This window comes from Pelobates fuscus, chromosome 5, assembly GCF_036172605.1.
Source record: "Pelobates fuscus isolate aPelFus1 chromosome 5, aPelFus1.pri, whole genome shotgun sequence".
Classification (NCBI taxonomy): Eukaryota; Metazoa; Chordata; class Amphibia; order Anura; family Pelobatidae; genus Pelobates; species Pelobates fuscus.
Window position 1 is genome coordinate 24437781 of NC_086321.1, and position 12742 is coordinate 24450522.

At 38.6% G+C, this 12742-nt stretch overlaps 1 protein-coding gene across 3 annotated transcripts in view; it reads right to left on the reverse strand.

Moving 5' to 3' along the window:
* The window catches only part of PAM (peptidylglycine alpha-amidating monooxygenase), a 180220-nt gene that overhangs the window by 85447 nt on the left and 82031 nt on the right, over positions 1-12742 (reverse strand). For all 3 annotated transcript variants that reach the window (XM_063453661.1, XM_063453660.1, XM_063453664.1), the window contains exons 6-11: positions 11728-11813; positions 11320-11403; positions 3799-3847; positions 2788-2855; positions 1213-1293; positions 996-1072 (exon numbers count right to left, since the gene is read on the reverse strand). In XM_063453661.1, coding sequence (XP_063309731.1) covers positions 996-1072; positions 1213-1293; positions 2788-2855; positions 3799-3847; positions 11320-11403; positions 11728-11813 — 445 coding nt within the window. The remainder of the gene's footprint in view (positions 1-995; positions 1073-1212; positions 1294-2787; positions 2856-3798; positions 3848-11319; positions 11404-11727; positions 11814-12742) is intronic.

Consider the following 12742-nt stretch of genomic DNA (forward strand, 5'->3'; position numbering starts at 1 on the left):
GTGGGGCTGATTTACAGATCCTGGGAGAAAAAGGAAAAATCTCTGCAAGGTGAAGAACAACGTGGCACGTTAAGTGCTTTTCAATCAGGTGCAAGACACATAATGCTCAGAGAAAGAGGTGATCAATTTAGCTACATCAGGGCTATATATGTACACTACTGCCTTGAAATACAATTATAGCTGCACATATTTATGATAGACACAAAGAAAAAGCTTGGACTCTCTGGATACGGTTTAACTGCTGAGTTGTATCAAAAATACTGTGCACAATTATGTGTAAGAAGTCCGATATGTAAATAAAAATATGCAGAGTCCACAGCTGGTGTTGCAGATTTAATATCAATCACATTTTATTTATATTTCCCACTTCCATCCAATGGAACTCAAGACAAGAATTCTAAATACACAAACTTTCTTATTATTTCAGCCCCGCTCAGAACCTTTTGTTTAATTTCAATTCATGTCTGCACAGTAATAATAGGATATCTAGACCTCTGGCAGGGAGTTTGTAACATGCTCTAATAAGCTATTCCCTACTCTGGACATTAGCTACAGAAAGAATTTCCCATTAGGCTTCAATCCAACAGGCAGACATATAAATGTAATTCACCCAGTGGAAGGGGTGCTGATAGATTACAACAGAGTTTTGTGTTTCCCCCCCCCCCCCCCCCCCCCCCCCAACTTTAGATGGAATTGTATTGGCGAACTAAAAATATTTTTATAAAGATAGAGCTGAACTACATAGAATATACTTACTGATTTCTTTATAACACACACAAAAAAAGAATTCTCTTACTTTCTATATTGTGCAAGAGGGATAGGTTATTAGACTGTCTGTAGAGCTCCGTAGGAGAACAACGCTCCCTGCTCACATAGTTTAGGAGGTTTATAGAGAGCTGGTTGTAAATCTCATTGTGAGAAATCATAATCCACAATTCATCCGGCATCATAAAAATTGTTGTTTTCTTGGGGAAAATAAAAGTATATGGGCTTACCTGTGGCAGCTGAGGGCTTTGTCTGCCGATTAGTGTCCACTTGCCGTGCCTGATTCTGTAACCACTAACGACCTGGCCTAAAAGCATCACAGAAACAAAACAGCAAATAATGTAATGAAGACAGGAGCTCTAACAAACTTTTACAGAGATTATCATTCAGTTACAGTGTCTAGGAGCTTTCTAGAAAGAAAAAAAATACAGAATGAAGAATCCTTACCTAAATGATGAGTGTGAACTCTGTAGGCAAAAGGATGCATTGTAGGTCTGTTGTAGGTACAGGCAATATCTGAATTAACAGCTGTTACGAAGAAAATAAACACATTTTAATAACTGTGTACCAAAGACATACTATTTAATAAATGGGATGATAAAGCTTTGTTGTTGTTTTTTTTACCTTTGAGAAACCCATTGCTTATTAGAAGTGTGTATGACACACATACTAATTAATAAGACATCCAATTGGCTTTTAATTAAATAAAGTTAAATTGTAATGATGGTTTTGTAATTAAAGTGTTTGCTTAACTTAGCCGGAGGTATTTTTTTACATGAAAGTAATTGTGAATAATTGTGACTTAATGCAATTGTCAATATCTGAATTGTCACTGCTGAGTGTGCATGTGCGCTTTGTTCAGAAGAACTGACTCAAAACTCGAAACATCTTAAATACTGGTATGTCATTTCATCCAGTTAAAGTGCTATAACCATAAGAACTGGATAGAGAAATGTAATCCAAAATAGTTTCTCTTTAGCCTCCTATAAAGGATGTACACAAGGAGGAAAATGAAAGAGAGGAAAGGAAAGAAATGAAATTGCAAAGGTCTAGCGGGAAGAATAAAATACTTATAGTATATCCAAAAATCTAAAACTTTAGGGACATAATATAAAGCTATGAGTGAAAACACACTACAAACAAATCTCATAATGATAAAGAAAACCTGATTTTTACTGATAAATACTAATTAAATGGACACCCTTACTCTTTATATGGGTTTGTGGTGGTCGCTTCTAAAGAAACGGCACTTTCATGGGTCTAACTTATGAGTAATGAAGTTCCAGAGGCATTTCAGTTGTGTGTATCAATACCTATCCTGAATTAAATCTAAAAGCAGTTCAATGTGACCAAATGTGGGAACCTGCTCCCTTGCAAGATGACCTAGCTGTTACACAGAATCTAATATTCCAAAAGAATAAGAAAGCTCTAAATATAAAACTGCATTATACGTGTGTGGGCATGCTTTGACACAAATTATGGAAACAACAAAAGGCTCAAAGACATCTTTATCAGACATGAGTGACATTTATAATGGCAGTCACCTGTAAATGCCATGTCAGAAGGCAGTAGTGTTCCTTTCCAAACTCAACATTTTGAAAATAAACCAGTAATTTGAAGTTGCTTAATTATTTACTAAACCAGGAACTGTGAAGATAGTTTGTGGTCAAAATAGTCTAACTTTAGCTAATAGTCAACCTTGAATACCAGGGCTAACATCTGCAATTAATTATTTAGTAAATAACCCCAAAAATTTAAAAAATATCTCAGTAAAGGTAAAAAAAAAAAAAGGAGCACTCTATATGTTTCAATTGTTTGTATTTACCCTTTGGAATTAGAGGGCACTCAACAATTACATGCAGGTCCAGAGAAGAATGTTCACCATCAATAGAAGAGGGTTCACATCAAATATCTTATGAAGTAAGAAGGGGGGCCTCATTAAAATGCATGAGAGAGAGGGAGAGAGGTTGACAGAGAGAGACAGAGGTTGAGGAAGAAAAAGATACACTTTGGAAAACTTACCCTTTTCACCGGGTGGAATTACAGTATCTACCGACATCATGAGGTAAATGCCTGCAATCATTGGCTGCCTTAGGGGGGAAAAAAATAAACATTATTCATTTAACATAATTACTAAAAATCCCACAAAATGCAAAGAGCTAACATGTTTCACTGCTGCAATTATAGCACCACCATGTTCCCAAGATGCACCACACATAATAAATCATGTAACTTAATCCATCAATATATCAATATCAATGTGTGCCAAACAGCCTAGAACATTATACACATTAAAAAAAAATCTGACTGTTAGTTAGCTGTTAGAATGAGCAATTATCTACAAGCTGTCAGTCTATTTTCCACTTTAATGATATATGATATAATTTTCTTCTGTAATTATTGTTCGTCGATTTTCCCAGAGAGGAGGTGGTCTCCTTAGAATATTGCTGCAATTAAACAGGTGGTGAAGGATTATACAATATAATTCTATATAGGAGAATGTTGAAAGCAAGTAATGTCAGCAGCCAATCAGAACTTGGCATTACAACTGATCCGATTATCTCCCAGCATTCCATTGTGCAGAGAAGAGAAAATGTGGTGCTGTAACACTCCAGTGATGCATATGCAACCAGCATATGTGGTGATTTACAACTTTATTCCGGGGATATAACAGTAAACAAGACAAACTTTAACTAGAAGTGTAAACAGGAACAAGAGGACACTGCTCGAACGAGCTTACAATCAAAAGGAAGTGAAGCATAAGAACACAAAGCAATGTGTGGGGGATACCATAAACAAGTGACTGTGTGATAAAGCAGTAGAGTTGAGATGTGAGTGAATTGTACTGTTGAAACACTAATTACGGCGTTGATGTAATATTTTTGGATACACGTTTCAAATGATTTCATATTTTTGAATACAGTTGTCATACACCAGATTCTGAACATTTTTGGGGGGGTTTTCAAATTGGAATATTTTGTCCAAAAATCTATACGGTTATTGTAACTAGGAGATAGAAAAAGTGATACATACTTCTCAGATGTTAACTGTACAGTCACACCTGTGCAATCCTTATGTTTATCTGTAAAACAATTATAAAAATACAGAATATGAGGATAATTTGGATTCTGGATCAAACAGTAACGGCAAACTATTACTTGCTAAGAACAGAAATTACTAGTTCAGGAAAAATCACAACATTAATCAAACCGAGTACAATGCATCTCAGGAAAACTCATTACTTTAGTATATTAGACTTTCAACTATCAGTTCAAAAGACACTGAAATGATCAATAATGCAGAGAGCAATGTTATTCAGCAGGGCAAGAGGATGGGATCATTCGTGATTGAGATCTCCAAGTCTCTCTCTTTGATCAATTTAAAGAGGAGCTGTCACTTTTACGGAAATTCCACAAATGAATAAAGCATTGAAAATCACCTATAACACGTATTAACCGTTTTTGTGTAATGCACCATTTTTAAAGATCTATATTAAAGATTTAGTTAATGACATCACAATCCATTTCAGTCTAGGGCACCTATTAAAATAATAATAAGATATTCCAACATTCGGGTAGACTAGTCAAAGTATTGGCTGGGGTTTGCACAATTTATTAAATCATATTTTTCTTACTCTGTTGCTTCGTTTGTGTTCCAACTTCCATTTTTGAATATACAAAGTATTTTTAGCAACAAAGTTTATTTAGCAACATTTTCATCACTGTCCTTCGGAAATTTTCTGCTGCTCTTGCCTGAAACGGGTATATCTTTGTGAAAATGGCAGATTTTAGGCATAGAAAAGTAAACAAATTTAGACCCTTTTTAGAAAAACCTAAAGGAACACTATATAGTCACCCAGACTACTTGACCTCAATCAGGTCTTTTTTTTTTTTTTTTTTAGAAACAGGGTTAAATTCACCTCGAGTTGCTGCCATATGGTCAACCACTCAAAAATGGTTATAGTTATTTAACTTTAATTTGTAAATGCAAACGTACTGGACAGTAATGAGCCCTGAAATATCTTTTAATATTTTTGGTATTTTAATAAATACAGATTAGAAACCAAACAGAAAACACACATTTTTTTTTTAGAACATTTTCCTCATCTCTATATTATTGACAGTCATGAGGTTACGATGGTGGCACCCACTTTCAGCGTAAAGCGGTGTTAATTACAAAATGTATTTCATTTTTCACACCTTACAAATACATATTTCAAAACAAAAGGGGGTAAGTAAAGTGAATATTAAAAATTCGTGGAAGGGACAGCTTCCCTTTAACCCCTTAAGGACCAAACTTCTGGAATAAAAGGGAATCATGACGTGTCACACACGTCATGTGTCCTTAAGGGGTTAAATACGAAAATGTACTGATCTGATATCTCACAAGCATCCAATGTAATAACAGAGCTTAGCCGCATTATTTTTTACAACTACCTTCTGAAAATTAAAAAGTAATTTAAAATTCAGTAGCATTACATCAAATATCATTATTTGATTCATTATAGAAAAATAATTTGCACAGATACTTGAATATGTAAGGGTACAAGTTAGGCTTATATCACATAGTTGTCGTTTGTACCTGCTACACAGTGTGATGGCAACAGGGGCTGCCAATCTGCAGTTACTCGGGTTAATGCTCTTATAACCTGGGATTATATGAATTGTGTCTCATTCTAAGAAAAAATCCTAGCATAAAAGCACAATGGGAAATGCTACCATATTACTGATAAATATCAATATTTGCAGTGGTATTTTTTATTGATCAATTCCTTATTCAAAGCTTTGCTCGTTTCCGAGCAGCAGATAATAGTAATTTTAATATTATTAAAAAATAAAATGAATGAAACACACACTTTCACACTGCACTAAATAAAGAATATTTTTTTTTTTTTCCCTTTTCTACAGAATACGGTTTAGGAAAGGTTTAATGTATGAATTATATCTGCCAATTTAATCAAGGTCATTTGCACCTTTTGGCCTCCGCTGCTTTTACAATTTTGTAAGTGGTATTTTTAAGTGTGCAATAATAGGGGGAAAAAAAGTATTAGCGAGTCCAGAAATGAACTCCGTACATTACATCAGCTGCTGAAATATCGATCTACATTTCATACTATAAAGAACATTAATCACTATGGCACTTTCAATTAGTAAGTTCAAGCGATCATTGACATGCACTAATATAATGTTAACAATATTCTAGCCATCGTTAGCCTTATCATCGGTATTTTAAGTGTCAATTTAACAATGGTCTTGTAACATTTGAAACAAGATCATTATTAGCATGTATAGCCAATTTAAAACGATAATCTAAGTACCAAAATAACTATAGCTTAATAAAGCAGTTTTGGTGTATAGATCATGCTTTTTTAGTCTCACTGCTCAATTATGGGTCATTTAGGAACTAAATCACTTTGTTTATGCAGCCCTACCAACACCTCACCAAAATACAATTTAAAGAGGATGCAGTTGTGAATCTAAAAAAAAGAGCACTAATATAGTGTAACACAGAACAGCACATTAATATGGCCCAGACAGAAATGCACTCAATGGATGGTAGATGGTAATATTGCCTTCGAATCCTGTTAAGTAAATGTAAGTACATTATTTTATTCTCTTTTTTTATTTATACAGTACTTACTTACTTCACCATGGAGTTTTTGTTTCTCTCTACACTTGTCTCCATATATACTATGCATATTTGCATTGCATTTGGAGCACCGGTATTGCCTACATCACCATACATCGTTAGATGGGATTATACCGTCCACACGCAACACAGCATAGCTCTTAAATAGCTCAATCAAATGTGAGTGGATCTCAAATAGCACTAACATTTCAATTTGTATCCTACTATAATGTATTGCACTATTATTGCTGTTTTTATTTTTGTTATTCTGAGGTCTAAAGTATTACACCATCTGAAAATGTATGTACATATAATTTTTGGGCGCGGTATAAGCCATTTATTTTACTATCTGTTTATTCACGAGGTTTGGGAATCCTTGTACTGCAGCCAACATTAACAGACCTACTAAGCTATAGTTAGCGCCTATTACCTTTGCTTTTAATTTGTATACTGATGATACCCAGATATACCTCTCCTCACCGGACCACTCCCCTGAGGTTCTGCAACATGTCACTGCTTGCCTTTCTTCCATCTCTGACTGGATGTCCTCCTGCTTTTTGAAACTCAATCTCTCTAAAACTAAGCTCCTTTTCTTTCCTCCTACCAATAATGATCCTCCTCTCTCACTCTCACTTCAAGTTGGTGGTACCCACATCAGTCCATCCTTGCAAGTGCGCTGTCTTGGCGTTATATTTGATTCTGGCCTCACCTTTGAGCTTCACATTTTCTTTGTTACCAAATCCTGTAGATTCCACCTTAAAAACATAGCCCGCAAGATGCTACTAAGGAGCTTGCCCATGCTCTAGTAATTTCCCGCATGGATTATTGTTACTCTCTCCTAACTGGTCTTCCCAGAAGTTGTATTGCCCCGCTACAGTCTGTAATGAATGCTGCCGCCAGACTGATTTTCCTCTCCTGTCCCTCCTCTTACACCTCTCCCCTCTGTCAGTCCTTACATTGGCTTCCTGTATCCTGTAGGATTCAATCCAAGGTACTAATCCACACCTAAAAAAGCACTGACCAATTCTAGCCCCTCTTATATCTCTTCACTGATCCGCAGGTATGCCCATCTCAGTCTCTCTGCTCTGCCCATGGCCTTCTCCTGTCTGCTGCTCGCACCCGTACGGCCAATTCACACTTGCAGGACTTCTCGCGGGTGGCTCCTTTTCCTTTGGAATAGCCTGCCTACCGCCATCAGAATATCCCCTAGTCTTCAATCGTTTAAAAATTGCCTCAAAACCCATCTCTTTAGGAAAGCTTATCTCCTCCCAGAGTAACCTCTACCTCACATACCTGTCTCTTGCTCTCTCCTATAGGGCAGCCCTCTATTCTCTCCTCCAGCTCTGCCTCACTCCCACCTTGTTTGATTGCTACCTCCTGTCCTGTTGTGTTTTACGCCCCACCTCCTATAGACTGTAAGCTTCTGTAAGCAGGGTCCTCTTCAACCTATCGTTCCTGTAAATTTTTGTAATTGTCTCATTATTTATTTATTTATTTATTATTGCCATTTATATAGCGCCAACAGATTCCGTAGCGCTTTACAATATTATGAGAGGGGGATTTAAATATAAATAGGACAATTACAAATAAACTTACAGGAACAATAGGTTGAAGAGGACCCTGCTCAAACGAGCTTACATTCTATAGGAGGTGGGGTGTAAAACACATTAGGACAGGAATTTACAATCAAATAAGGTGGGCTGCCCTTTAGGAGAGGGCAAGAGACAGGTATGTGAGGTAAGGGTTAGTCTTGGAGGCCATAAGCTTTCCTAAAGAGATGGGTTTTAAGGCACTTCTTAAAAGATGCAAGACTAGGGGAGAGTCTGATGGCGGTAGGCAGGCTATTCCATAGGAAGGGAGCCGCCCGCGAGAAGTCCTGCAAGCGCGAGTTGGCCGTACGAGTGCGGACAACGGACAGGAGGTGGTCACGGGCAGAACGGAGAGACCGAGAAGGGACATACCTATGGATCTGTGAGGAGATATAAGAGGGGCTAGAGTTGTTCAGTGCTTTATAGGTGTGAGTTAGTACCTTGAATTGACTCCTATAGCATACAGGAAGCCAATGTAAGGACTGGCAGAGGGGTGAGGTGTGAGAGAAACGACTAGAGAGGAAAATCAATCTAGCAGCAGCATTCATTACGGACTGTAAGGGTGCAGTACGGCTATTGGGGAGACCAATCAGGAGAGGGTTACAATAATCCATGCGGGAAATTACTAGAGCATGGACAAGCTCCTTGGTAGTATCTGGTGCAAGAAAGGGGCGGATGCGGGCTATGTTTTTAAGATGGAATCTACAGGATTTGGCAACATGCTGGATGTGAGGCTCAAAGGTGAGACCAGAGTCAAGTATGACGCCAAGACAGCGCGCTTGCAAGGATGGACTGATGTTGGTACCACAAACTTGGAGGGAGAGCGAAAGAGGAGGATCAGTATTAGGAGGAGGAAAGACAAGGAGCTCAGTTTTTGAGAGATTGAGTTTCAGAAAGCGGGAGGACATCCAGTCAGAGATGGAAGAAAGGCAAGCAGTGACACGTTGCAGGACGGCAGGGGAGAGGTCCGGGGAGGAGAGATATAGCTGGGTGTCATCAGCGTACAGGTGGTAGTGAAATCCAAAAGAGGTAATAAGTTTGCCAAGAGAGGCAGTATAAAGAGAAAATAGAAGGGGACCAAGGACGGAGCCTTGGGGAACTCCAACCGAGACAGGGCAAGGGGAGGAGGTATCATTAGAAAAGGAGACACTGAATGAGCGTTGGGAGAGATAGGAGGAAAACCACGAGAGGACAGAGTCACAGAGACCAAGCGATTGAAGAGTTTGAAGAAGGAGAGCATGATCAACGGTGTCAAAGGCCGCTGAGAGGTCAAGAAGAATTAGTATGGAGTAGTGGCCTTTGGATTTAGCTGCGATTAGGTCGTTAGTAACTTTGATAAGGGCAGTCTCTGTAGAGTGGAGAGGGCGGAAGCCAGATTGAAGAGGGTCAAGGAGAGAGTTGGAATTGAGGAAATGAGACACACGGGTAAAGACAAGTCTTTCCAGAAGCTTTGAGGAAAAAGGGAGCAGGGATATGGGACGGTAGTTAGAGGGGGTGGATGGGTCGAGGGATGTTTTTTTTAGTATAGGTACTACAGTGGCATGTTTAAGGTCAGCAGGGACGATGCCAGAGGAGAGCGAGCAGTTGAAGATGTTTGTTAGAGAAGGCACGAGACAAGTGGAGAGAGATCTAATAAGGTGAGATGGGACAGGATCGAGCGGGCAAGTGGTGGGGCGAGAGGAGCAAAGAAGAGCAGCCACCTCTTGGTCAGTAGCTGGGGAGAATGTCTGAAGGGTAGGAAAGGCATGATCTATGTGTGATTGAGAAACAGAAAGGCAAGGAGGGGAGAATTCTTTCCTTAGCTGTTCAATCTTGTCAGTGAAGTAACATGCGAAGTTATCAGCAGTAAGGTTAGTTTTGGGGGTGGCCACAGCAGGGCGAAGAAGAGAATTAAAGGTGTGAAAGAGACGCCTGGGGTTGCGGGAACATGAACTAATGAGAGTGGAAAAATAGGACTGTTTGGCAAGGGCAAGGGCTGCACTGTATGAACACAATATGAATCTATAATGGAGAAAGTCTGATTGTGTACGAGACTTCCTCCAGGAGCGTTCAGCACAACGGGAGCATCTTTGCAGGTAGCGCGTTGATTTAGTATGCCATGGTTGGGGGCGGGTCCTCCTCGAGGTGCTTGTTTGGAGTGGCGCTGCAGTGTTCAAGGCAGATGTAAGAGTAGAGTTATATATGGAGATGGCCTGTGAAGGACAGGAGAGGGAAGGGATGGACAGCAGTTGTGAATCAATGTCAGCTGACAACTGTTGGAGATCAAGAGAATTAAGGTCCCTCCTGAGTTGAGGGGGGTTAGGCTGAGGTTTTTGGGTGAGGGGGTATGTGAGAGCAAATGATAAGAGGTGGTGATCAGAGAGTGGATATGGAGTGTTGCAGATATTAGATACTGTACATGCATAAGTGAAGATTAGGTCAAGGGTATTGCCAGCTACATGGGTGGGAGAATCTGCCCACTGCGATAGCCCGAGGGAGGAAGTCATGGAAAGTAGTTTGGTGGCTGCAGAGGTCAAAGGTGGATTTATAGGAATATTGAAGTCCCCGAGAATTAGGGATGGAATGTTAGAAGAGAGGAAATAGGGTAGCCAGGCAGCAAAGTGGTCAAGGAAGAGAAGAGGGGAACCAGGGGGGCGGTAAATAACAGCAATGTTAGCAGAGAAGGGTTTGAAAAGGCGAATTGAGTGTATTTCAAATGATGGGAAAGAGAGAGAAGGGGGGGTGGGAAGAGGTTTAAAAGAGCAGTGAGGGGAGAGGAGAAACCCAACACCACCACCTTTACATTCAGAGTTTCTTGGGTTGTGGTTATTTATGGTTATGGTTATTCTCCCCCATTGATAATATTGTAAAGCGCTACGGAATATACTGGCACTATTTAAATACCAGTAATAATAATAATAATAATAGTAATATAAGCAAAGTGAATTAACAAAACGGCAGAGATTTGAGCAGTGAGATTGCAGTGCATGATATAAACATTAAAACACCTAATTACGCTAAATTTGCTAAGGTCAAAGGAACAGTAAAGTGCTTTCTTTTTTTTCTTTTAGCGGTTTTTAATAGAGGTGAAAAAGGTAACCGTCTACCAGCCTTCTCTGAAGTGGTTTCCTGTACTGGAGTCTCCTGAAACCCACCATCCCTCAATAAGTAGTCAAACCACTGTACAGTTTGAAACTTAACTCGGTTCCTTGGGAGTATGCACTCTGTCCAGTTCTCTGGATTTCGCTAAAGTGGATGTTCTGATTCTGATTTGGCATTATCAGTTGTGTCCCTATTTGGACCACTTTCTTCAGCTAGGAAACTCAACTGGCACGCTTAAATGTGACACTCCACTTACCCGTGAATGCATGGACGTCACCATAATGCACCTGGAGCACAAAATATTTACTGCCAGTTTCACCTCCAACTCTGAATCCAACACCTAGAACAAAAAAAACAAGCAAAAAATATGTCATATCTAGAAAACAGGGCATATATCTTTGCAAACCTGCAAGTATAACATACATTTTATGTATACGTTCAAACATGCATGCACAAATATTTGATATCTATATACACACACAGAAACATCTAAGTAGATAAACAGAGTAGACTCTGTTTCTATATACTGGGTAAGCTGATCTCCGTTACTTGAAGAAAGCTCTTGTTGCTCTACAGACAAGTTTTATAAAATAACGGTTAACAGCGAGGAACTACAAAAATGTAACAAAATCAACACAAATTTGAAGGGACAATCATGGCATACCCTTAGGAAGCTTGGTCGGAGGTGCATTCCGCGCCCATGCATACATAATGCTCGACTTATCTGCACATACTCCAGCACCGCAGTCCCTGTGCAAAAACAAATTATAAAAAATAAATAAATAAGAAAATCTTAAAATTATTACGAATTGAGAAAAAAAAAATATAAACAATAACACCCACAGTAATAGGTCATTATACTACAATACATATATTTAAAAACTATTCGGAGTAAAATATTTGGTCTTATTCTACATTACTATTGTTTTTGAAAAGCCGCACCGCCGAAAATGAAACTGTCCCACTTGGCGATTTGAAATATTTGAAGGTACAAATGAAACAAGTAACTAAAGGTGTAAAGAAATAGCTAGACTACAGGAAAACACTCCAAACACATAAAGCACTTCAGCTTGCGTTATGCATATAGAGTCTGTAATTAAAACAAATAAACAAACAAGAATAAAGGTCAGCTCCACACTATCCAAATCCATATGCATATTTAAATAAGAGAGGTTCTCAGAACCATGTTTAATGACTTTTGGAGTAGCACTAAAAACCTCTTCTATTTAACTATGCATATGGATTGGTATAGCCCCCAGGTAACTTTTTTTTGGTTTTGTTCTATAAATAGCCATAGCTGCCAGCAAAAGTAGTAAGAGTTTGAGTGCAGGATTTAATTATGTAATTTTTTCCCCCACAGTTTATAAAAGTGCAGGTTTCTGATGATTTACTGACCAGGAGATAAGACATTCTAAATTATAATAAAAATTGCAATGAAGAAAGTATACACATTAGACGACTCTTTACAGGAAGTGTTTAGGAAAGCTGCGTAAGTCACATGCAGGGAGGTGTGACTAGGGCTGTATAAACAAAGTGATTTAAATCCTAAATGGCAGGTATGATGTATACACCAAAACTGCTTCATTAAGCTAAGGTTGATTTGATGCTTATAGTGTCTCAAGTGCAATGAGTATTATTGAAGAATTTTTAAATATAAAAAAATTTAATATTTTCTGAGT